Genomic DNA, 26328 nt, shown 5'->3' with positions numbered 1-26328 from the left:
AACAGTTTTTCATTTAGACAGTTTTCGTAAGTATGTGCCATAATCTTCGCCCCGATTCATTTTTCATACAAGCTATATAAAAATTAAAAAGTTATTGAGGAGTGTTTGGGTTTCCTAGCCATAGAATTACCCTGTAGTACACTAACAGAAGACTACTATATTTCACTCTAGTAACCTTACTTCCTTATAATTCTCAAGCCAAGCAATCTTGGCTTGAGAATTTTATAAATCTGAACACACAAGTTTCTTTCGGAGCTTTAGATCAGGACCGTAAGGGAGGAAACCTTGTGATTAACTTATTGCTAAGGGACCCTTCTAACATGTAGAGATTGTCCAAAGTGGAGTAGCCCTTTTTACGGTAATCCATTATTACTTGAATTTTGGGGTCTTTGTTGTTTATCTAGTGATAAGTATGATCATAACTTCTCTTTTAAAAGGAATCTGTCAGCTGTTTTGAGCTTTATAGACTAAGCTTATAGGCTTCATGTAGCTGATATGCTGAGTCGGGTGATGTAAGTTTTATATCTACCTTCCCTGCTGTTCCCCTATTGTCAGTTCTCAAACTTACCGCTGAATGCATTGAGCTACTTAGTCATGTGCATAGAATGGGAGGACTACTTAGCGCACGCCTAAGTAGTCCTCTCACTGCATTCACTGATTAGTTTCAGTGTGACAATGAGGGAATGGCATGGAAGGTAAGTATAAAACTTACAACCCCAGACTCAGTGTGTCAGCTACTTTGAGCCTATAGGCTTATAGGCTCAAAGTATCTGACAGAGTCTCTTTAAGAGAGAGAGTCTACAGTAAATTGCTGACACAGACTTCTCTGGCTCGGTCTGACACTGTGCCATACCTTTAAAGGTTTTGTATGCGTATTTCATAAAATATATTCTTTATTTGAATTTAGAGACTAAGCCAGCCAGCGGCATGTGTTCTGAAAAGTGATGTTGTCTTTGGAAGAGAGAGTGAGAACAGCTATGGAAAAAACTCTTTTAACTGTTGGATTATGTTTATTGACTCCCTAGACAACTGTTGGTGGAAAGCAGAATAATGTTGTGCTGCAGAGACTCCAGCCAGATACTCCATACACTATAACTGTAGCATCACAGTATGCTGATGGAGAGGGAGGAAGAATTTCAGGGACAGGAAAGACAAGTAAGATTACTAATGACAATAGCTTTTATAGAATGTATTTCTTTGTCTTTTCATTTTTGTATAATTTAAACTCTAGTCCTTATTTTAAGTTCCCTTGTTAATAACTAACTTGCAAGTGATCATCTTGTATTATGTTAATATGGGCATTATATTTATGCTTGTGACTCTTGGAGCCTTTTAAGGGCGGTTTTACACTGGACAGATATTGTCTGAATAGTTGTTCGGAATATTTGCTAAAGCAAGCATTTGCTCTTTCAAGCAATTATTTGGTTGATAGTTGTTGCGTGTAAAGCCAGTCTGAGTCTGTTAAGCGAGGCCCAGTGATGTGCAAATATGCTCATTGTGCAAACATATACTCATTGAGAATTTACTAAAGCATTTACACTAGTTTCCTGGCATATTAAGGTTGCAAATGTCAGTGCATGGTGTATTTGTGCAAAAATATATGATTTATGTTCTCTCATGAGAAAAGTGGCCAAGATAGGTAGAAGTGGCAGAGCCACCATCAGTTCAACAGATTTACTACCGACCCTGTCGTTTTTGGGGTAAATCATACTAGAAATTGGCATAAACTATAGTGCAAATCTATACCTGCTCATAGGAGTATATATTTGAATTTCTGGCCAAAGATGCACCTCTTACTATATTTGGAACATTTAACTTCAACATATTTAGGTTTACGGCTGGTATAAGAAACAGCAGCTTTAGTAAATTCCCATCATTGTATGTGGTTTACAGTTAGAGCACTTCACTTGATTTAATTCTCTTTTGTGAGTGGTGTTTTAGCTCTGAGCCAGGGACCACAAAGTATACCTGAGTTCAAAATGCAGGAAAGTGTACTGTTGGCTGTCCTGCTGTGCTTTTTTGGTCTTTGAAGGCTATTTCCTGTCTCAGCCTGCCCTCCTGATTTGCCACACACAGGGCAGTATCAGTCACTTAGTTAGGTCCTTGTGGTCACTACATCACCACCTTACAAAAAACTGCAGTGCCCTCATTACTGTGAGGATCAACCTGTCTAATTGCAGTTGGACCTTAATTTTTGTTTGAGTATACAAATTAAAAAGTAAAATATATATTTTATAAGTGTAACAAGCTCTTCTTGGGAAAGTTAGACATTCAAAATACTGTATAATGAAAACATATCATGTTAGCCGGTGATTTTTTTTTAAATTGATCTCAGTAAGGGAAACAAATTAATCTTGTCGATGTGATATGCTTTAATAGCTAACAAACCAAATTATATTAAACTGACAGCTTTCAAGACTACTGTACAGGCTGTTGCCAGTAGGAGGGTAACACTAAGTACAAGAATGTTAGCTCCACCTAATCAGGCTATACCATTCCTGCAGACACTGAGCTAAATCAGTACTCGAACAGTAGGAGAAGATGAAAGCAAAAAATAACAATGGAGAATGAAAATTCAAAACTGGGTCCAGAGACAAACGGACTACTTGTCCATCTCTTTTGTGTATATACACAGTTACTATAAGAGAAATAGACCCTTTCAATGTTTTATAGAAACCAAAGTATTCTTGATATAGCCAAAATACTTAGTTCTTTTTAGTATATGGCTTTAAGTTTGTATGACTGAGTTACAAATGTTCTATGTGTGAGCCTTTTCACAACCATGATCCACTTTCTTCTCTGCTACATGCGGTCTCCCAAAACTTTTATTTTTATATGAAAAAACTAGTGTTCTGAAGTTTCTTTCTCCACGGGTGCTCACATGGTGCTAACATCACATAAAGCTGCAGTTGCAAAAACTTTCATTCCAACTTTATGCTACTTCACATATTGTTTCTGGTTCTCTATAACTGAAAGTACCTATCTCTTTTGTCCTAAACCTGTATGTATGTTTCTTCAGATGACTTCTTATATCATGCTTGAGGAATAAACTTAAGTAGTCTTGAAAGCTACTTTCTTTTTGCTAGCAATCAATAGATATCATATTTACAAGATTACTTAGTTTCCCTTACTGGGAGCAATAACAGTACTATATAATGGTTTATTACTGTGCGTTTTACTATTATGTAGTCTTTGGAATGTATGTTGATTATAACCAATGTGTTTTAGAGCCTTTGAGCACAGTGAAAAATCTGAGAGTATATGACCCAACTACAAGTACTCTAAATGTACGATGGGAAGCAGCAGAAGGAAATGTGCGCCAGTATAAAGTCTATTATGTGCCTACTGCTGGAGGAACCGAGGAAGTGGTAAATTTTCTTTTTTATCATAAGCATCTCTTTAATATACTTCTCGTTCTGAACACCTGACGTTTACTTGGGTTTATGTTCTTCTCAATAAGTCAGTTTTTCAATCAACATAATTCCTATGACATAATTTTTTATCACAGTTACTACCGATGAATAGAGGCTCCTGTCTAGAGATGAGCAAACGTGTTCGGCTCCGCCCCTTTTCGCCCGAACACCGAACTTTGCGAGCAATTCCGTGCTCGGGCGAAAAAAGTTCGGGGGTCGCCGTGGCAGCGCGGGGGGGTGCGGCGGGGAGTGGGGGGGAGAGGGAGAGAGAGAGGGCTCCCCCCTGTTCCCCGCTGCTGCCGCCCGCGCCGCCGCGCCTCTCCCCGCCCCCCGGCGCCCGCCGAAGCTTTACGCGCGGACACTGAAGTCCTCGGCAAAGCCGGTGTCCGGGTGCGTAAGTGTTCGTTAAGAACACGTTCGCTCATCTCTACTCCTGTCACACAGTTATAATGAAAGAGTTGATAGTTCAGCCTACTGGCTGTATACTTACGGTCTGCGGCTTACTTAGGTGAAGGTCATGATAATTACAGCGCCCTCCTTGCAGGCAGAGATGGTACATGCTATAGCTGCTCATGTAATTATATGCTGATACATCATGGAATTAATAGCACAGAATAGTGAAAGAGAGAGCAGGGATAAATCTCAGCATCCAGATGATACCTGATAAATATCAGATAGGAGGCTAAATGCATTAAAGTGACTTCAATATACATAGGAAACATCCAAAGTGTAACAGACAATCGGGTGAAGGGTGCAGGGATGGAAAAATATGCTGTTGTCAAAACGGTCCTTTAAGCAAGAGACACAGAGAAAGAACTCCTTACTGTGCTTTATGGTATAGAAATACATACAATATGTAAAGTTGAGTAAAGAGTGAGTATTATTTTAACATGTTGGTCTTTGCTTTCCGTATTTACAGGCAACTGTTTCAGGAAATACCATCTACACGGTACTCAGGGGACTTCAACCAGATACACCCTATACAGTAACTGTGGTCCCTGTTTATGCTGAAGGAGATGGCGGACGCATATCTGACACTGAAAGAACATGTATGTCACATAAATGCCTAATTTTGTTCTTCCTACTCTTTTTCTTATACTGTTCTTATAGATGAAAGTAACACACACTTGCAATCATACGTAAAGAGTAAGGCCGGCTGCACACGACCGGATTTGCATTGCGGAAGCCGGAGCAGGCATCCGCCTCTGGGTTCCGCAGCAAATAGCTTCTATAGCATGCTATGTAAAAGTGATTCTTTCTGCCCATAAGCGGAAATGAATCGTGATTTTCCGCTTGTGCAGGAAAAAAGACAGCATGCTCTATTTTTGAGCGGATTCCGCACAGACGGCTTCCATTGAAGGCAATGGAAGCCGTCCAACCTGCGGCCCTTCAGGTATGTGTGGTCACTGGCCAGGCACAGGGTTGGATTCTTGTGCAGGATCCCACACCCGGAATCCAACCTGGTTGTGTGCAGCTGGCCCAAGGGCTTGTTCACACTATCCTTATTGATTCCCTTACCTCTGTTCCATTCTTGGAGCAGAGGAATGTAAATCAAACTGAATTAAATGTTTCCCATTGATTTCAATTACTTTAAAAAAAAACAGGAATGTTTTCAAAATGGAACAAATAACGCAGCAATCTGGAAGCATTCCCTTCCCTATAAGAAAATACCAGCATTACAAATGCAACATGATAATTGAAGAGCCTGTTACAGATACTATACTGGGGCCCAGGAGCTTCAAATTACACAGCATTCCTTTAAATCAATATCAGACTCTTTAAACTGGTCTTTAAAACAATGATTGGGAATTAAACACAAGGCAGAGAACCATACACAGACAGCTGTTTCTGGGTGTTTGCCCCTCATCAGTGTACAGTAGGTTTCTGGGTTGGCTAGTGAGAGGAATACGTGAAGTGGGAAGAACACATGCTGCAATGACCAGAAATCATGACAGTCTGGCCATAGGAAGTCAAAAGAGTTCAGTTGCTGCTTTCTTGTGATACAACTATGGATTTGCCCCATATTAGAACAAAATCAAAATGGAGCTTGCATGGCTTTACTCTGTGTGCATTTTCTCTAAGCAACTTGTTTTCCTATCAAAAATCCAGAAATAAACCAAACAGGGATTTGGTTTCCACTTAAAAATGACACTTGTGTGTGTTTCTCTGAATACAGAAATTATGATGTAAACTCCATTACGATCCAGACTAAGGCTGATTACACATCTGTGTCAGACCTGTGGCCGGAGGTTGTGTCACAGATCCAGCGAAAATACTGGAAGAAAAAGCGCTGCATGTAACACCTTTTTCTTCCATCCAAAAGTCGGACAGCTGAGCATAAAGCAGGCAGAACTCATTACAGTCAATGGATCTGTCTGGCATGATTCGGTTCTGTCCAGAGACAGAACCATTTGGCTGTGGGGATTCCCCTTTCCTGCTCCCCGAATGGAGCAGGAAAGCGGAATCCCCAGCATACATGTGAAACCACCCTTATGAATGCATTCTCTGTCATTCAAAAAGTAATTTATACTATGCAGACAACAAATAAGAATGTATCCTTTTATTATAGTGGTAAGAGGAACTGCTAAAAATCTTCAAGTATACAACCCAACAACAAACACTCTAAATGTTCGATGGGATCCTGCCCCTGGACAGGTTCAGCAATACAAGGTCAACTATGCTCCACTTCTTGGAACCACAGTTTCAGAATTTGTGAGTACCAATAGAGTGTCCAATTAGATAATACAAGGCTTTTATTATTACCCATGAAGTTATTCTACAAGAGCTTATATAGGGCAGCCGCCCACTAGCAGCTATTCCATATAGTAACTGATTTATCCCAACTTGGAGTCAAAACTAACAGAAAACACTATTTCTGTTCTTAGAAGTAAACCATAAATGTCCACATTTACCTGTAGGTTGTGGTTCCGGGCAATACTCACAATGTGCTACTGGAGCGTCTGGTCCCTGATACTCCTTACTCTGTGAACGTGGTGGCCATGTATGCTGATGGAGAAGCAGATCCAAGTACTGGACAGGGAAAAACATGTATGTACAATATATAAGCTATATAGCAATGTATACATTAAGTATGTAGTTCTAACCTCATTAGAAAAATGTTAATTATGTGCTTTTTTATTTTTGCAGAACGCAATTAAGTAATTATTTAATGTTGATTATACATTGTTCAGATACATAGCAGTGAGTTCAATGCAAAAACTATTACATTGAATGCAGAATTGTAATTTATCTTTTCTATTCACTTTATTGCTGCATTGTGTCCGCTTGACATTCAGAACATTCCCTCAAATCATAGTAGCTTGATGTCTCTACTAAGTTTGTGTTGGTGATTTCATTAGAATTGGTTTCTACTGCATTATAGGTGTTCAGATAAATGTTTAGGGAATGTGTTCTCAGGATTGTTGACTGCATCCCAGGTTAGCAAAGAGAGAACCGAATCCAGCTCTAGGCTATAACGCAGACAGTAACTGAGAATCCAAAATATTTTCGTCATTGATTGTTCAGGATAAGAATCTGACTGATTTGCTCTTGAACATTCTGTTCAATCTTACTTAGATTATTTAATTAAATACATTCAATCAATGATTTTTATCCCTTATGGAGCCTTCAATACATAGGCTAATTGGATTCCAATGAAACTTGCCCAAGAGTATGTGAGATAGAAAGCCCCATTGAGAACACTGAAAGATGACAATATTGCTTTACAATGGGAAATAAAATAATTTTGAGATCCCAAGAATGTGTGGAAGTTTCCATGTTGCAGGTCTGTTAGCATCATACTATCAATACCCCTAGCTGTATAGGGTACTAGCAGAATTACCCTGCTTTGCATGGGTCTATTTTGTGTAACTGTTTAATGTTTGTGTGTTTGGTTAAAAATGTTGCTTGCTACTGATAATAAACATAATAAAGTAGAGTTTGTTCACAGTAAGTAAAGAAAAATGGCTGGGTTGTTATATGCAGAAATGTGATTTCTCGCCAGATGACATGCCGAAGAGAGTTTAATTAAAGGGATTTTCTGGCTACTGCATAACCCCACTTCAATAGGACCAGCTGTATTAAAATAATTATGTGAATTATGTTTACCCCTCCAAGGCTGCCGGTATCCAGCACTGCAGCCCCGCTGTGGTCCCGGTGATAGTTGTGACAGATAATGTCACAGGGAATCAGAGAACAGCTGCAGCCAATGAGGGGCGGCAGCATCACCACTCGTTCTCCTTACATTGGTGCTCAGATCTTGAGTGCCATGATGCCAGGACTTCGGGAATGTGACTCTGAAGCCTCTCAATGGCCACAGTAGTTACCTGATTTCCTGTGACATCGTATGTCAGAACAATCACTAGGACTACAGCAGAGCTGCAGTGCTGGATCTTGGTGGTTATGGAGGGGTAAGTATAGTTTATTTTATTATTCTGATTCAGGGGGTCTTTTTGAAGCGGAGTTGCCCAGTAACTGGACAACCCTTTTAATATTAGCATTTGTATTCAGACTTTTTGTGAATATGTTGATAAAAATAGGATATAGGGTACTTGAACATACTCCAAAACTCTTCAAATTTACCTATGTGGGAAATTTAACAATGATTGGTCCAGTTGTTTGGCTATTGCATTTATATTCAGATTTTTTGCAAATGTATTAAGAACAGTAGATCCTGGAGAGCTAGGACCTGGTCTAAAACCTTTGGCAGCACCTGACTTACGTATGTGGCAAATAGGGTGCAGGTCGGTCCAGTTGTTTCGCTGTTGTGTTTGTATTCCAATTTTTTGCAAACTTCAAGAAGGGTAGATCCTAGAGAGCTGAAACCCCATATAAAACCTACTGAAGTGCTTGACTTACCGATGTGGCAAATTTGGTGCAGAGCGGTCCAGTTGTTTGACTGTTGTGTTTGTATTCCAATTTTTGGGGAAATGTCAAAAAGAGTAGGTCCTAGATAGCTGAAACCTAATCTAAAACCTACTGAAGTGCTTGATTTACCTATGTGGCAAATTTGGTGTAGAATGGTCCAGTCATTTGGTTGTTGCATTTGTATTCTGATTCATTGTGAATATGTCAAGAACGGTAGGTCGTAGAGAGCTGAAACCCAGTCTAAAACCCTCAGAAGCGCCTAGCTTACCTATGTGGCAAATGTAGTGCAGAATGGTCCAGTTGCTTGGCTGTGCATGAAGAACAGACAACAGAAACTCATTTATATATATATAAAGACAAAGATTCCCAGAGAGACCTGGTTTCCTCTTGGATTTGGCACTTTCTTTTATGTTGGTGACACCCAATTAAACTATATTATTATAAAAACCAATATCTCACTATGTTTTGAAGAGAATGCACCTATTTTGCAGTATTCTAAAGAATTCAGTATGGAAAGTTTGCTCCTGTGTTATATTAGAATTTTCCCCTCTTTTGCTGACTACTTTGCAAATCCCTCCAGCTAATAGGAGCCGTCCAAATACTTGTGGTATCCCTCTTTCCACATTTCGTTCATACTGCGGTAGGTTTATTTCTTAATAATCTGCTAGTATGTCCTAGCTGGCAGCATTGTGCTACAGGAATCGTGTACAGCTACCAGACACCAGGAGTGTGGTTGGAAACTTCTGAATTTCCTGTATTCACATGTTCATAATAAATATTTGACATTGCTGTTAAGAAAAATCAAGGTTAATATGCAGACTGATAATTGTTTTGTAATTATGCTTTTTCCTGCAGTACCTCGCGGCGGGCCAAAGAACATTAGAGTTTTTGGAGAGACAACCAACAGTCTTTCAGTAAACTGGGATCATGCTGATGGTCCAGTTCAACAATATAGAATAATCTATTCACCAACTGTTGGTGATCCTATTGATGAATATGTAAGTTTTCTTTATAGATTTTCAAGACATTTGACATTTTTTATTTTTATGTTTGTGGTTATTTCCATTCATGTCATTCTTCAATGTCCAATTCTTTTTGACCAAAAAAATTCAAGGGTCACTGCTGTTAAACCCATTTTCCACACTACCCCATGTCATAATCACATATGTTGTCTGCTCAAATAATTATTTTTTGGTTCAAAGAGTTCCCTGGTGGTTAGCTCGACTACAATGTTTCCCACTGCCCGGAACTCCAGTGACCAAATGTAATTTACAGGGTATTCCGGTAGGAAGGGTTATATTTCCTACAATCCCACCACTGGAGAAATGAATCATTACATATTGGACTGCACATGTAATGCATGAATGCACTAGAAGCCCAAGAACAAAATAGACTCTTTGTAGTAGTGTCTCCTCTGACCAATAACAGGGGAACAGGGGACCCCCCAGTTATCTTAGTATTTCCTATTTGAAAATAGAATTCCAAAGAAGACTAACCCTTTTGAGAGTCACCAGTATTTTTTTTTCTACCTACACAGTAGCTTCTCAGGGTCAAATACATTTAATATGTGCCCACTTCACTATCTATTGGCATAGAATCATTTCAGACGATAGCATTGCTGGGGACTGGTTCCAACACAGGTTGCACAAACAACGGGGCTACAGTGCTTTTATCAGCCTCATGCCCTTCCATCAAAGCTCCGTAGCATGTCTCCAAGCTATACAGTCAGGTTTTCCATTAACTTCAATGAAAATAGGAGACTATCGCACATGAGAAACAATATCCCTGGTGACTACCATTTTCCTTCCATGTTGCAGGGAGGCACATGGACATTTATAACAACATTATAGTAAAACTATTCCAACAAACAACTCCTTATCTCTCCTATATTTTATACATACATGAGTTGGGAATAGTAAGACTCAGAGTTAACGGCAATCCTACATGAATTGCAGTCTTTCCTGAAGACCTGTAATTTACCCTATTTTAGAAGTAATAAAGAAAACATTTTGGTGAAATTCCTACTTCCCCACATTTATTTTGTGTAGAACCTTATTCTCACGAGAAAATATTGGTGTTATTTGGGATACTATTTACTTCCTTCCAGCATGGATAAAGGGGAATGATTGTTGGCTAATCACACCCCTTTCTATGCCCTTAAACATTGCAATGGAGATTGATTTTAAGCTTTGCTGACTACACACAGAATACTTCACCATTGTACTCACGTTTAAGCACCGTTTATACTCTGAGGTCCTAAGAATGCATAATATTTTCCATAAAAGACATACAGTATTACATCGTTTTCTGTCATACGTCCAAACCAGTCTCAACGTGGTGTCACACAACTATTATCCATATGTTCCCCATTTTGCAGACAGTCTGCTTTCTATTGAAAGTACTGTATAGCCAGTATTCATTTTGTAGAACAGATGTATAACACATTATGTCTGGTCTCCAGTGTTTACAGGGGTTTTGTCAGAATAAAATCTTACTTGTTGCACATATCCTACTGAACTGAGACTATCTGTTTGCTAATATATATATTCTATACTTTAGTAGCTACACATTACTATTTGTAGGAATCACTTTGATAGTTGCTACCAATTTCAAGGATCATACAATAGCTCTAACAATTATGATACCTCATCTCTACCATCGTCTCCTCATCATGTTTCCTTTGCTGTAGAATAAAATATTTTTGCATGAGACATATAGCTAGAATTATATTTTTGTATTCTACTTCTTTTAGACAACTGTTCCCGGTAGAAGAAATAATGTGGTCCTACAACCCTTGTTGTCAAACACACCATATAAAATCACTGTGGTGGCTGTGTATGCAGATGGTGATGGCGGGCAACTGACTGGAAATGGACGAACACGTAAGAGAGTAGAAATGTATTTGTTTATGGCATATGCTTGCATTAAAAATGCCCTTCGTCTTATAACCAGCTTCTATTTACATGGCTACTTGCAAGTCCTATTGTTTATATGTCCATGGACACTTTATTAGAATGTAGTAGCTTGTTCTGGTAAATCTCTTAAAATAGAGTAACTCTACTTATTGATAGATTTAGATACATATATCTTGTAGCTTGCTATAAATTACCCTGTGAACTATTGAAAGTCATTACCCAGTACTTTCAATAGTCTTCAATGTCAGTACAATGACTAATCTTCGGCTAGTCATTGTGTCTCTTCTTTACTTTCTTGCCTATACAGGCACACATGTAAGATGTCGTTTTAAAGTTTAGAAAGTGTATTACCCATATAAATCAATTTTCATTGCCTGCATGATTTTTTTGTTAAAATATATGTCATTATTATATTACAGTTGGCTTGCTTGCACCAAAAAATCTACAAATTTCTGATGAATGGTACACCAGATTCCGGGTATCTTGGGACAGAGCAACTTCTCCAGTGCTTGGCTATAAACTTGTATACCAGCCACATGGTAACTATAATCTTGATTTCATTTATTTACATTCATATGTATTCTAATTAGGCTAGATATGTCTTGAATTTAGATTATTTATCCTAATTAGAAACAATTATGTTGATATAGTCTTAACTGGATGGTGAGCATGTGACAAAATCGCAGCATAGTAAATTGGAGATCCTTCTTCACCACTCTTATAAACAGCAGACCATAGCAATTCTACATTACTCATTTATTTTCGATCCATTTTTCTATCAATATCTATATCACACGTTCCTTTACATAGAGCGAAACAGAAGCACAGTAAATACAATGTCACAGAATGGCCAGCTATAGTTACAGCCATAGGGAATAGTTACATCAAAACGACATCTAAATGTCATAGTGGTTGGTTCTCTGTTTGGAACCCCCCTTTAAATTCATGGGCAATATGAAGACAGAATTTCACTATTAATGATGTAACTGTTATCTGTTTCTTGTGAAGATGCTGATGAATCTAAGGAAGTATTTGTTGGTGATGTCAATTCCTACACTCTTCAAAATCTAAATCCTGGAACTACCTATGATGTTCAGGTGTTTGCTCAATATGACACTGGACTAAGTGGACCACTCGAAGGACCTGGAACAACCTGTAAGTCCTTTGCATATACAAATGTCAGTACATAAGATGGTCCACCTATTGAATAAAGGTACCTTAACACCAGATAACTATCATCTGAATAATCGCTTGAAGGAGCGAGTTTAAATGATAGTCGTTTTGTCTAAACAAGGTCATCAAATGGGTGACAAGCGATAACTTGCTCACTAGACACTAGTCATTTTGTTTTGGCTTACCTAATAAATAGACACTGGTTGACCAAAAGTTGTCTGGTGTAAAGTCATAGTTATACGTTTTTGAACGACTTACAAACACATTTGCATGGAGATCCCCTTCATGATGAACAATGTTTCGGCAAACAAGTAATGCACAATCATTGCTCTCTGTGAAAGCAAACGACAGCCGTACCTTAACGACTTTTTAAAGCGACTGATAGTTGCTCAGTGTAAAGGTACCGTAACTTAGATGCATTTTTATTGTAGATTGAGCACCCTATATGGGGTCCTTGAGTTGTTCGAATCTCTTTTTATATTAACTATTCTATGAAACACAAGTCTATTTGTAAAACATGATTAGAATGCTTTGGTTTGTATTTTGGCATAAATCGAGCTCCAAGTACAGGCTTGCAAGTTTTAATTCTCCCTGAGATGTGTTTGGCATAACAGAATAAGGGAAACCATTATCTTTGACGTTGTGTGGTAAACGTATTTATGGGGATTGTGGGTGTAGGTATTTACAAGTTGCAAAGGTTGTAGATTTCATTTTAATCTGTTCTCCGGATGGGAGTCATGTTACCTACTGTACATCATGTTATCAGTCTTCTAGTTATTTTCTCTGAATCATGTCAGGTTGTTCATTGCCAAATGATAAGTACTGAACCTCTCCGTCGCTTTCAGAGTTTGGAAAACATTCAAATTACAGCCGTTTATTATAAGACTGTGTCCAAAATTTAATTTTAAGCTTTGTTGTGATACTTCCTTTCGATTTGGTGGAGATAGGATAGTATGCAGCTAAAAAATGACCACACCTGGCGGAGTTTGAAAGCGATATGGAAGACTGGGGATTCTCTATATGGGAGAGGGCTGAATGTGACAATGGCAGGCTCAGAATTCAAAGTTTACTGGGGTTTCGGTTTCTGCAAGTTGAGGCTGGCTCCTTACTGATAATGCCACCTTAGTAAGCCTAACTCATGTCTCTTAACTTATTTTCTCTGAAAACATCTTATTTTTCATTTGCAGTGTACCTCAATGTGACTGATCTGACAACCTACCAAGTATCATGGGATTCATTATGTGCTAGGTGGACACCTCACAGAGCTGCAACTTCATACAGAGTCAAGTTAAATCCAGTTGATGGTGAGAATAGATTATTTTGATTTTTTTTGTAAAATATAGAGATACAGTACTTGCTGAAGAAACAACATATTCCCCACTATCCATCAATGAACAGAAATATAGAATCTTTTTGCATGTATGTTGGTTCTGGTGATCTTTGCAGTACTGCAGCAAGTAGATTTTCCTAATGCAGAATACATAATGATAAATGAATATTTGTGGTACTTTACAGGATCTCGTGGACAGGAAATAACAGTACCTGGATCACAATCATCAAACTGCTTTACCGGTCTGAACCCTGACACTCAATATACTGTCACAGTATTTGTACAGACACCAAACCTTGAGGGTGGAGGAGTTTCAACCAAAGAACGTACTTGTGAGTATCAATACATAACAATATAACTGCACTAGGTGGAACTCTAGATAGACCATATGATATCTTATAAGGAATGGTTAAAGGATCTGAGAATGTTTAGCTTGCAGAAAAGAAGGCTGAGAGGAGACTTAATAGCGATCTACAAATATCTGAAGGGTTGTCACAGTGCAGAGGGATCAACCCTATTCTCATTTGCCCAAGGAAATACTAGAAGCAATGGGATGAAACTGAAAGGGAGGAGACATAGATTAGATATTAGAAAAAAAATTTCTGACAGTGAGGGTGATCAATGAGTGGAACAGGTTACTACGGGAGGTGGTGAGTTCTCCTTCAATGGAAGTGTTCAAACAAAGGCTGGACAGACATCTGTCTGGGATGATTTAGTGAATCCTGCACTGAGCAAGGGGTTGGACCCGATGATCCTGGAGGTCCCTTCCAAGTATACCATTCTATGATTCTAGACACTGAAACTGTAAATTCTAAATGTAACTTTATGCCTCCCTCTTGGTATGAGGAAGATTACATGATTTATCTGCATTGATTTACATTTGTTATTGGTCAATTGACTTCTTATGGAATTGACCCTAGTTCATGTGCCTGTGTATGGGAAATTGTAACAATATAAGCGCTGCTAAAGACAGGGGCACATTGAAGTAAGATGTTCTGTGTGCACCAATAAAGCGGATATCAATTCTGTCTAAGTAGTGAATCATATAATATATTCTCTTCTCACACTGTTCTCTTTAAATGAATTGTCTTAACGTTTAGTGATAAAGCCAACAGAATCACCAACTGAACCTCCTGCTCCTCCTCCACCACCCACAATACCTCCAGCCCGTGAAGGTAAGCAATATATATTTCACTATCTAATAGGGATTTGTGTATTTATAGCATGCATAATGCTAAGATTATATGATATTGGTACTAAATAATTGTAGAATATGTAAATGTGGTAGTAAACTTTGTAATTTACAGATAGAGTACTATATGATAAAGGCTAAGGATTTTTAATGATCTGCTTAAAAAGTGCTAAATCAGATTGGGGCGGATTTACTGAACTTGCCTAATAAATAGAATAGTCTGGCTGAAGATGCACCAAATTTATCACAGTGGCTTACACTGTATGATAAATCTAGTACATCCTATAAGCCAGGCACTTTTAGACAGGATGACTGTTGGGTGCTTAATTGACTGATAGCCCTCCCACCAACTATCGCTCTTGTGCTTTCATAGAGAAGTGATAGTTGTTCAGTGAATGGAGTCGGAGTGCGCCAAAGATGAAAGATGGCTGACTCCCTATTTATACTTAGTAGTCGCTCACTAGTGGCTTCACTTTAGTAAGCTGAAACAAAATGACTAGCAACTAATGAGTAATTTCCTGCTCAGTACTCTGTCGGGTTCCGTGTTTTTTACGAGACAGCTATCGATCAAAGTTGACTGAGCAATTTTTCAGCCGATAGTTGATCCGTGTAAAAGTACCCTAACTTTACACTACGCACTCTTTGGCCTGCTTTACACCAATATTTTGTGCCAAACTTTTGGTGTAGTTTCATCACACATCGCATTTTAAATAGAGATGAGCGAACGTACTCGTTACGAGTACTTACGCACCCGAGCACCGCCATTTTCGAGTACAGCAGTACTCGCGCGTAAAGATTCGGGGGGCGCCGTGGCGGCACGGGGGGTAGCAGTGGGGAGTGGGGGGGAGAGGGAGAGAGAGAGGGCTCCCCCCTGTTCCCCGCTGCTCCCCCCCGCACCGCCGCGCCTCTCCCCCGGCGCCCCCCGAATCTTTACGCCCGAGTACAGAAGTACTCGAAAATGGCGGTACTCGGGTGCGTAAGTACTCATTACGAGTACGTTCGCTCATCTCTAATTTTAAACCATATCCTCTTCCCTCTAAGCCACACCTTTGTTTAGTGAGGCAAAAAAATGTCTAAAACACATATGTAATGTTGTACAAAACATGTATGTAAGTTTTTTAGTGTAGAATGAGCTAGAATACTACTGCATTTAACTCAGTAAATATCTCCAAGTGTGTCTTAAAGGGAGTCTGTCAGCTTGAACATGCTCCAAACAGTCCAATGGTGTCCCCTATCAGTGATTGACAGCCCGTCTTGTATATACAGCCATTCACAGATAGCTTTTAATCACTGATAGCTCCGCCCATTGGACTTTTCAGCTCAGAATGTGCAACGTTAATTGACTAAAATACAAGTTATACTGAATCTTGCCCCCTAAAACTATTTGTCAATCTTCCTGCTCTATAACATCATGCCTGAAATATAGTCCGGCAACATTGCCTATAGAAAATAACCCAATTACTGATATCTGTGATCCTTTGTTGTAGTGTGCAAAGGGGCAAAAGCCGATATTGTCTTCCTGATTGACAGTTCATGGAGTATTGGTGATGATAACTTTAACAAAGTCCGGCAATTTATTTTTAACACTATTGGAGCTTTCGACGTCATCAATCCTGCAGGCATCCAGGTGAGAATGATAGCAATACATGATCAGATCTGAGATTTCATTTCACTATATAGCGAATGAATTGATAGCAGGATTTAAGAAATACACATATCCTATTTCTATCTATACAGTCTGCAAAATATTATTAAGGAAGTGGAAGATCACTATAGAGGTAGAGAACGTTAACTGGAAGATTCGAATTGTGTTCTTCAATAAACATGTACTGTGTAAGAACATTGTATACCAGCAGTCTGCAACCTCAGCTGCCTTGATTGCCTGCAGCTGGGAGTTGTAGTCTGACAGAAGTTGTGGAGCCATAGATTGTAGAACAATATTGTATAGAGCATATATACCTTATATCAGTGCCTTTGACTAGGCGGCCATTCTCATAGTACTCTAGTACTAAGAATGTGAGTGCAACATACAGAAGTGGTTCATTGCTAGATATTGGATGAAACAGAGAAAGGTCCAGTAGAGGGCAGAATGGCACCATTAGCTAATATGTCTGATTTCCGTAACAGAAATGCATGCGTCAAACCTTCTCCCTTTTTTTACAGTATAAGAGCACAATCTATATTCATTTGTACATACTGCATTATATAAACCTGACTTACAGTATTGATACTAAGCTTTAATCTCCTGCAGGTTTCATTTGTGCAGTTCAGCGATGACGCCCAAACTGAATTTAAACTGAATACTTATGCTGATAAAGCACAAGCTCTGGGTGCACTAGCTAATGTCCGATACAAGGGAGGAAACACAAAAACAGGTACGTAATGCGGTACTTAAAAAGTTGCATACAAGCTGAAGACAGGCATGACTCAAGGCTATGATTATGTCAGCTTTATTCATGAAAATGCATAAAAAGCAGATTCTGGCTGCCAAAGCCATGAAATCCCCTTTAATCTATAGAAAGCAATGATTTACCAAGCAGAATGTTAAGTACTATACATAATTTCTTACAGGAAAAGCCTTGAAGTTTGTACATGATAAGGTTTTAACTTACGAAAATGGAATGAGAAGATCTGTTCCCAAGGTACTGGTAGTGGTGACTGATGGACGATCCCAGGATGAAGTGAAGAAGTCTGCCATGGCTATTCAGCACTCTGGTATGTAGAAATGCACCAAAGGGGAGACACAAAACATCAGGATTATAGTTAACAGTTTGCAACATCAAGATAAAAATGATCATCAAGACATTCCGTGAATGTGGACTCTGATCACAAGATCAGCGAGTTGAAAAAGTGAGATGGGAAACATTTTTTAGCTTTTTTTTTTTTTGCTAAAGAAAATATATTTAATGATACCCTCTAACATTTATGTCTCCAAAAGTCTATTTTAAGTTTAATATCTGAAAAGTAAATGTTTGGTATAATTCTTCATTACAATGGGCCGCATTGTGTGGTGCACCGTGAGAAGAGAAGAGAATTTTTTTTCTCTGACTGCACTTTTCCATCTTTAATCTGTGGAGGGGCATTTCACTATGTGCCTCTGGCTGCAAAAACGCTGGAATCACTTCTGGCCATATTGCTTCAATAAAGTAATGGTTCATAACTCACTTTTCAGTCTGATCATTAAAACAATAATTTGTAGCTTTTTATTGCATGCTTCTTTAGAGAATAATATGTGTAACACATACTATAAAGCTACAAAGTGTTCCCTGTAGTGAGTCAAGCTGTTCCAATACAATAAATCATAGCCTGATCATGTTCAGCAAAATGAAATGGGAAGAAGTAGTTTAAAGACCCATGTTTTAAATTAAAGGGAACTTGTCACCAACATCTCACCCCTGAAACGAACTTTACTGGCTGGCAAGGGTTGAAAAATCAATCACTTCTAATTACCTCTCTTTTTATGACAAGCCCATGTACTGCTGTAATTAGGTTCCAAAGTTGTAGCATTCCGAATGCAAATGAGCAGAGAAGAGTCATCTGACTGAGAGTCATACTTAATCATGATCCGCTTGGATAGCTACGCCCCTTCTCTGGATAGACAGCTTTTTGCATCCCCTGTTGCACAGTGAACCCCATTTATCAAGAGAAATGGAGCATGGTTAACCCAACAGATCATGAATTAAGGGTGACTGTTCTATGACAGATGACTCTTCTCTGCTTATTTGCATTTGGAACACTATAACTTTGATATGTTGCATTGTGCTCCTGAGACCTGTAGTTTTTTGAGTTCCCAGGAACACACTTCCACAGTCGTGGGATGATTGAGCTGGCTGGGTGTGTATTGCTCCAGTCAGCCAATAACCACTGCTCTGCAGCACATAAATGCCAATCCCTCTTGCCACAGGGAGCTGGTCATTTATCTTTCTCCTCATTCCTCTCAGAACCCTGATGTTTGGAGTCTTGCATGTATAGCTTGCATGCATGAGGCTCTGGGTGGAATTCCCTTGTTTGTTGGTGTGAACAGTGTCCTGTTCTGCTTGTATTCCGATTATCATCTATGGCGAGCCAGGCCCCTAGGTTCCAGCGTGGGGTCGTCCCTACTGGGACGATCGCCCTGCTTGCAAGCAGGACTCCCTGGGGTTTGAGTTGTCTTGCTAGAGTAGGGACTCACCAGACAATGAGGATCCTTATCGTGGGCTCATGAGCTTAAGTATCTTGGCCAAAATATGAACCAATACCTTGTATGTCCTTTAGCTTTTCCATCTGCTTATGAGTGTTGGTGTTCTTCGTAAGTGTTTTGGCTCTAGTCAGTTGTTGTTGGATATCTGCTTGCAGGTCCCCTTTACTGTTCAGTCCGCATCACTGTCCATTTGTGTGCAATCCCCTATTATTCGCGTTCGTCCTGGGCGTGGTGTGCATAACGCTCAGGTCGGACATGACATGATACCTCATTGCAGGTATCATGTTATGAAAACAGAGAACATTAGAAGTGATTGATTTTTCAATGTCTTCATGCCAGTATGTTAGTTTTAGGGGTGAGATAGTTGTGACAGTTTCCTTTTAGGATTGTATATCGTGGAATTACATTTATAAATGGAGAGAGTCAGATAATACGAAGTACCAACAGCTGGTACATCAAATTGGTTTTGCTTACTCCCCTCACCACTGACAGCAAATGCAGGCACTATTTAGAGTATACAATAATTGGAGAGAGTTTTCATGATATGCTGAAAGTAATTATAGAAGTCCCTCTCTTATTTCCATCAACATAATACTGCTATAGGAAAATTTTGCTGAATGTGTCAGAAAGCAACATCCCTAAAAGCTGCTCTGCAACTACTAAGGAGGGGATTCAAATAACAAAAGCATATTAGGGAATCGCTGTTAGGCCTCTTCAAGACGTTCCTTGAATCAAATTTCTAAATGTCTAAAACAGCCTACATTAGTATGGAATTACAGTGGTGACAAAAGGAACACTATTAATGTCAGCAGAAAAATGTATTCCTTTTAGGGATTAACTAATTTTGGATAATTCCCTTTCCATAGATTATTTAAGTCACTCTGATTCACTTGAAATCTGGAACCTGGTGAATCGATTCTACCATCTGTAATATCTGTAATGATATAAGCCCGTTATCTGCAAAATGAGTAGAAATAAGATAATGGAAAGAGAAATTCAAAGCCTGTATATTAGATACATCTAGTCAGTCTTGTAGATGCAGCTTCAAATGTAATGATAACCATCATGAAGGCAATATCTTCTCTAATTTTCAGGCTTTAGCGTATTCGTGATTGGTGTGGCTGATGTGGATTATACAGAACTTACAAATATAGGAAGTAAACCAAGTGAACGCCATGTCTTCATTGTTGACGATTTTGATGCTTTTGAGAAGATTGAAGATAATTTGATCACCTTTGTATGTGAAACTGCAACATCAAGTAAGTCTCATTCCCATCCAATAGTTACAAGCTACTTATTCTTTGTATAAAAATTGATGGCCTATATGCAGGATAGACCATCCATATCCAATCAGTGAGGTCTTCTGTTTGGAACTGGCAATGATTAGCTGACTGAAGGTATAGTAGTGCTCATGCAAGCCTTGCTACCTCTTCAATGTTGATACCTGAGCACAACCCTGTTTATACTCAGAACACAGTATTATTTGTGGCTGCCATTCTGAATACTACAGGATTTTTCCATTGAAATGAATGGGTCAAGCCTGCAATACTCAGAATGGCTGCTGTAAATAATACGACTCTTTGGGCACTGACAGCTGGCCCTGCTGAGCCTTGGGGTGGTGGTGGGGAGCTATTCAGGGGTAGGATCAATCCAGTCCTCATTCTTTGAAGTTAATTGTATCATTGTATTAAAGATGTGGATACAATTCACTATGACAGCAGTATTGAATGTAGCTGAACATTTCCCGCTCCACCATCCATCACCCTCCCTTCTATGCAGGTGGCACAATGATGTCATCGCGCCACCTGGGTTGTTCCAAATTATCTTTACCAGAAGAAGACAAGGCGATGGAGGATTCCTTGGGACTGTGATGGGGATGAGGCAATTTATTATTTTATTTTATTGTTGGGGCACAAAGGGGTCTTAATAATTGCTCAGGCTACAGTAGAACCTATAAATGACTCGGGTGCAGCGGCCTATAAATGACTCATGGGGGCTTTTAAATGACTCAGGGGCACAGTGGGACGTATAAATGACTCAAGGGGAGCCTATAAACGATTCAATGGTACAGTGGGGCCTATAAGTGACTCAGGGGGCACAGCTGAACGTATAAATGACTCAGAGGGACCTATAAATGACTGAAGGGCCATAGCAGGGTCTATAAGTGACTTGGAGTGTACAGCAGGACCCATAAATCACTTTAGGGGCTCACTGTGAATCTATCGCTCAAGGGCCTACGTAAACCTGAAGCTGGCTCAGAAGTAGACATTAAAGAGGCTGCAGTGCTCTCATGATTGCAGCAAACCCCTTTAATCAGCTGATCGGCAAGGGTCCCAAGTAGCAGACCCCCACTAATCAGATATTGATGGCCTATCTTGAAGACACGCAATCAATTTTTAAAGGCTAGATAACTGCTTTAAGAGATCAGAGAGAATCCATAAACCATATTGACTCAATAATTCAATTACAAATGAATAGAGTCATGCCGACCTTTCTTCTAAGTACATGCCAAACAAATTCAAGGAAACAGGCACCCAGCAGAAAGTTGAGCTTCTCTTATTTCTAGGAATGTCAAACATGCCAGAAAAACTTTTATCAGACCACACTCCAAGTTTATAATAAATGACACATCAGGAAATTAATGTCAATAACAAGAACATGCTGTGTTCTTCATGAACCTTGCTTCCATTTACAATAGAATGAACATTATTTACACTTTCTAGAGTGTGACCAGTAAATATGGTGCCAAGAAATACATCACGTAATGCACGCCAAGCTTCAAGAGAAATGAGATTAGAAGTATATATTAGATGCTGTAGCTTTACAAAAACTATGGTAACATGGAGAAGGGATGAATATTGATGTAATCATATTGCAATTGCTTATTCTTTCAGCTTGCCCACTTATATACCTCGATGGCTACACGTCCCCTGGTAAGAGATCCTCCTTATCGTACATACAGAGAATTTTCCCTATTATACTTTGTGCATAGTTTTCACATTTGTGTTTCTCTCTAAGGCTTCAGAATGCTGGAGGCATATAATCTCACAGAAAAGACTTTTGGATCTGTCCAAGGTGTCTCTATGCAACCCGGTTCTTTCAACAGCTTCCCTGCATACTACCTTCATAAAGATGCCTTCCTCTCTATACCTACCTCGTAAGTAAACTAGAGTGTTAACCATTTTCTGCTCAAATTACCATAAAGTATGTAAAAGGGGTTTTCCAGAACGACATACATATTGCATTTAAAAAAATGTTGTTTTTTTTTAAACTATGGTGCAACACTCAACTGTCCTTAAAAAGGACATGCCATGTTCTCATGTCAGGAGGGCCGGCTGCATAGCTTTGCAGTCATGTCCCCGCTGAATCCAACAATGTCTCTTGTTTCGCTCTACACCCTCCTAACTTAGTTTCAGTGTGAATGTGTCAGGTGGGCTTTTCCCACAGCTTTTGTCTGACACCACCTAGTCACAGTAAGCGGTGGGGACGCTCACATAACAGAATGGAACAGAAAGTCTTTATGAAAGAATAGGAGGAAGTAGATGAAAAAGAAGACATTTTTGGATTCAGTAGGGCCATAACTACAAATCTATGCAGCCAGCCCTACTGACATAAAGATATAACAGGTCTTCTTTAAACTACTATTGTCTATTAGCCCAACCTACTGTGCTACTTTAGCTTTCTGAGAGGTTGCTCTCTGCTGCTGCCTGCCTCACTTATAAGTAATTTAAGGGATTATGGGGACACACCAGCAGAGCAGTAACAAATACAAGGGGCAACGCAAAAATACTGCAATACCATAATGGAGAAAATGAGAGTTACTCTCCGCACAAGTGGGCGTCCTATAGGCCTTTATAGAAAGTTAGTCAAAAGAGATGTGGATCATGCTAACACAATAATTGTGGACACAACATTTCCACTAATCTAAAGGGTCAATATTTTTAAAAATCAATATACAATTTTTAATCGTTCATTTTAAATATTTAATCACAAATCAATATTTATTATTACCAACAAATAATTACAATAACCAGCTAGTAAAGTTATTACTGTAGATAGGTAACTTTCTAGGTTACCATGTTTGCTACTTAATACAAATAAGAGAAAAAGTCCTCAGCGCTCAACCAAGCAGAAGGATTTGGAAAAGTGAAGAAATAAGTTGTATGACTTACTTCGCGGAGGCGCCTATGTGCAGGCGCCTCCCAATCCAGGATGGCGTATCAAGAGATCAGTGGACACCGGCAGCAATGATAGTTCCACGATTTAATACTCACAGTAATATACAACGCGTTTCGGCCTAGAGGCCTTTTTCTCTTATTTGTATTCACCTTTTCTCCCTCATTTTATATGATTGGAGCTCCCTCTAGCTGCTCTCTCATATACACATGAGATTTCCCGAGCAACCACGAACATTTGCCTTCTCCTGCAACAACAACCCTCATCAACTTCATTTCTGAATACCCTCCGAGTGAGTGCTATCTATCACCTTCTATGTTTGCTACTTACATATCTACAGTATCTAATACTTATTATAAATCGGTTTGCTCCATATTAAATATAGCGCAGAGGATATTTAACAAGATTGGTTGATATGACTGTTAACTAGCCATAGTTTTGCATTTGTAATCTAATGAATATTATTGCTAATTATCCTAAAGCGAACCTATCAGGTCCCTTATGAGTCCCTATTTGTGCGTAGCATGTTATATTTACAGGCACTCTGATTTCAGCAGTCTTTAAGGGTGGTTTCACATCTGCACTGGGGATTTTGCATTCCTGCTTTATTCGGGTAATAGGGAAGGGAATCCCCGTGACCCAATGGTTCGTTCTTTGGATGGAACCAAATAGTGCACTACATTTACTATAATGGGGTCTGCCCACTTTCCACCCAGCTGGTCAGTTTTTGGATGGAAACATTTTTTTGCATGTTTTCGCCACATCTGTGACAGAACCTCCGACCGGAGGTTCCAAAGCAGATGTGAAACCACCCTTACATAAACCAATCTGTTCAGCTTTTTTAGAAAGCTGCCCTTCTGCTCCCTCCCTATCTGATTGTCAGATATCCCCTCATGCACAGTAACCCTGAGAGACTTGTCAATCAGCTATAAGAGGGAGGAGAAGGGCAGGGGAGCAGTGCAAAAATGTCAACCTCTGATCTTTGTGGATCCACCACTAGGGACTCACGCAGATTGGCTGATTGAAGGGGCTGTGCCACTTGTGCAAACACTGTAGCTTCTTCAATATTTATATCTGAGCATGATCCTGCCATTTTCAGAATGCCATATTTTTTTTATATCGGCTGTGCTGTGTACAACAGGCTTGCCCCCATTCACTTCAATGGGACAAGTCTGCAGTACTCAGAACATCTGCAATTAAAAAGTAGGATCTGAACACTGATGGGATTGTGCTGAGATGTAAACATTAAAGAGGCTGCAATGCATGCACGAGTGCCACAACTCTTTCAGTCAGCAAATAGCCAGAGATCCTGAGTGGTGGACCTCCACTGCTCAGATATTGATCGTCTATCCTAAGGATAGGCTGGGTAATCCATTTAGGTACTTAATGTATTCAATTTTATCCATAGAGAACTACACCCTGAAGGATTACCATCATCCTACACTGTTATTCTATTGTTCCGTGTGCTGCCTGATACTCCCAATGAGCCATTTTCAATATGGCAGGTTACAGACAAGGGTTATAAACCTCTGACAGGAGTGACTCTAGATGGTGAGTATTTTTATGACCTTTTGTCTTGAATGTTAATAAGAGGATAAGAGGCTTCATTTAGGGTGTGTTCACTATAAATCTCTGTCCTGGGATTCCATTCGAGGGTGTTGCTCAGATCGCTGAAAACAGCATCTAGATGGAACTCTGGATGGAACCATAGGCTTCATTAGTGAAACGGAGACAATAAGGTTTCCATTTGAACAGGTTCTCATTCCTTTTTGACATTTATGCTGGACAGAATGTGTAGTTGATTAATGGAAGCTTATGGTGCAGTCCAAGGTTCTATCTGGATGCAGTTTTGGTGATCCAGAAAGAACTCTGGAACAGCAGCCTGGGATGGAGCCTGAAACATGGTGTGAACACACCCTTATTTTAATATTTAAAATATGATGGCTACATGCAAAAGAACATGTTCTGACTTATCCTTACCTGTCTAACATTAGAATTTGCCTTTTTTCCTTTTACTGTTAAAATATAAAGCAGTCAGTAGCTTCTATGAGTTTCTATGAAGACAGGACTACGAACTCCAGTCTATGTTTTTCTTTTCATGTACTGTACTTTGTCAGATTTTTATTACGGCTTACGCAATAAAATCAATTCTGGGTGCCCACTTTACAGCTACATGCAAATATTACCAGATTCTTGTTCACAGATTTTAGACTTCTGCACTCTCCTTACACTTCAATGGAAACGTGGCTGTGCTTGTGTCCATCCTTGTCTCCATTGTATAGGGAGAATACAGTGAGCAGGAATTTGTGGACCCTAATTCACTCAATAGGTGCCAATCCCAACGGTGGCAATTATGGCTGGTGTTGATTTTCATGATTGCCGGGCGACAAAATTGAGCCGATTTTTGTTAAATTGGATGAGGATATCGGAACACAATTTTTAGCAGAAATTGACTGACAATCATTTTACAAATTGTGTGTGATGTTTTGTGAATGGGCCTCAGGTGTTAACATTCTTGCCTTCCACTCCTGAGGTCCTAGATTCAACTCCTATGAAATATAACAACTATATGGACTTTGAAAACTCATCCAGATGTTGCATGAATGCATTAGATTGAGCCACTACAATTATCGATTCTATTCTGGAAAAGAAGAAGAAGAACAAAAATATACACATAGAAAATGTGTAAAAACCATCCAGATGTTGCCCTTGGTCAGATTTGAACATATAACTCAAGCATGGCAAAGCAGCAGTGCAAACAACTGAACCACCACACTTTTCCGTTCTGCTGTGCATGAGAACAACAACAAAAATAAAGTATAAAAAAACTAATCCAGATTTTGTCCTTGGTGGATCAATTGTTTGCACTGCTGCTTTGCAGTACTGGAACTATAGGTTCAAATCCAACCAAGGATAATGTTTGGATGAGTTTTTTATGTTCACTCTTGTTGTTGTTCTTCTTGTCCAGAGCAGATAGGATAGGTTGGGTGGTTCAGTTGTTAGCACTGCTGCCTTACGGTGCTGTAGTTGTAGGTTCAAATCTGACCAAGGGCAACATCTATATGGCGTTTTTCATAATCCAT

At 39.3% G+C, this 26328-nt stretch overlaps 1 protein-coding gene across 3 annotated transcripts in view; it reads left to right on the top strand.

The window, feature by feature from the left end:
- Positions 1-26328, top strand: part of COL12A1 (collagen type XII alpha 1 chain) — a 159935-nt gene that overhangs the window by 93988 nt on the left and 39619 nt on the right. For all 3 annotated transcript variants that reach the window (XM_066604593.1, XM_066604611.1, XM_066604602.1), the window contains 19 exons: positions 1026-1155; positions 3229-3368; positions 4333-4462; positions 5983-6125; positions 6332-6461; positions 9135-9277; positions 11032-11161; positions 11614-11733; positions 12203-12349; positions 13555-13671; positions 13883-14029; positions 14798-14872; positions 16377-16516; positions 17141-17264; positions 17461-17604; positions 20164-20328; positions 21964-22002; positions 22088-22226; positions 24654-24796. In XM_066604593.1, the coding sequence (XP_066460690.1) occupies positions 1026-1155; positions 3229-3368; positions 4333-4462; positions 5983-6125; positions 6332-6461; positions 9135-9277; positions 11032-11161; positions 11614-11733; positions 12203-12349; positions 13555-13671; positions 13883-14029; positions 14798-14872; positions 16377-16516; positions 17141-17264; positions 17461-17604; positions 20164-20328; positions 21964-22002; positions 22088-22226; positions 24654-24796 (2446 nt within the window). The remainder of the gene's footprint in view (positions 1-1025; positions 1156-3228; positions 3369-4332; positions 4463-5982; positions 6126-6331; positions 6462-9134; positions 9278-11031; positions 11162-11613; positions 11734-12202; positions 12350-13554; positions 13672-13882; positions 14030-14797; positions 14873-16376; positions 16517-17140; positions 17265-17460; positions 17605-20163; positions 20329-21963; positions 22003-22087; positions 22227-24653; positions 24797-26328) is intronic.

The sequence above is a fragment of the Eleutherodactylus coqui genome, chromosome 1, assembly GCF_035609145.1.
Source record: "Eleutherodactylus coqui strain aEleCoq1 chromosome 1, aEleCoq1.hap1, whole genome shotgun sequence".
NCBI lineage: Eukaryota > Metazoa > Chordata > Amphibia > Anura > Eleutherodactylidae > Eleutherodactylus > Eleutherodactylus coqui.
The sequence above is the reverse complement of the archived record's forward strand: the minus strand, read 5'-3'. Positions and strand labels throughout refer to the sequence as shown.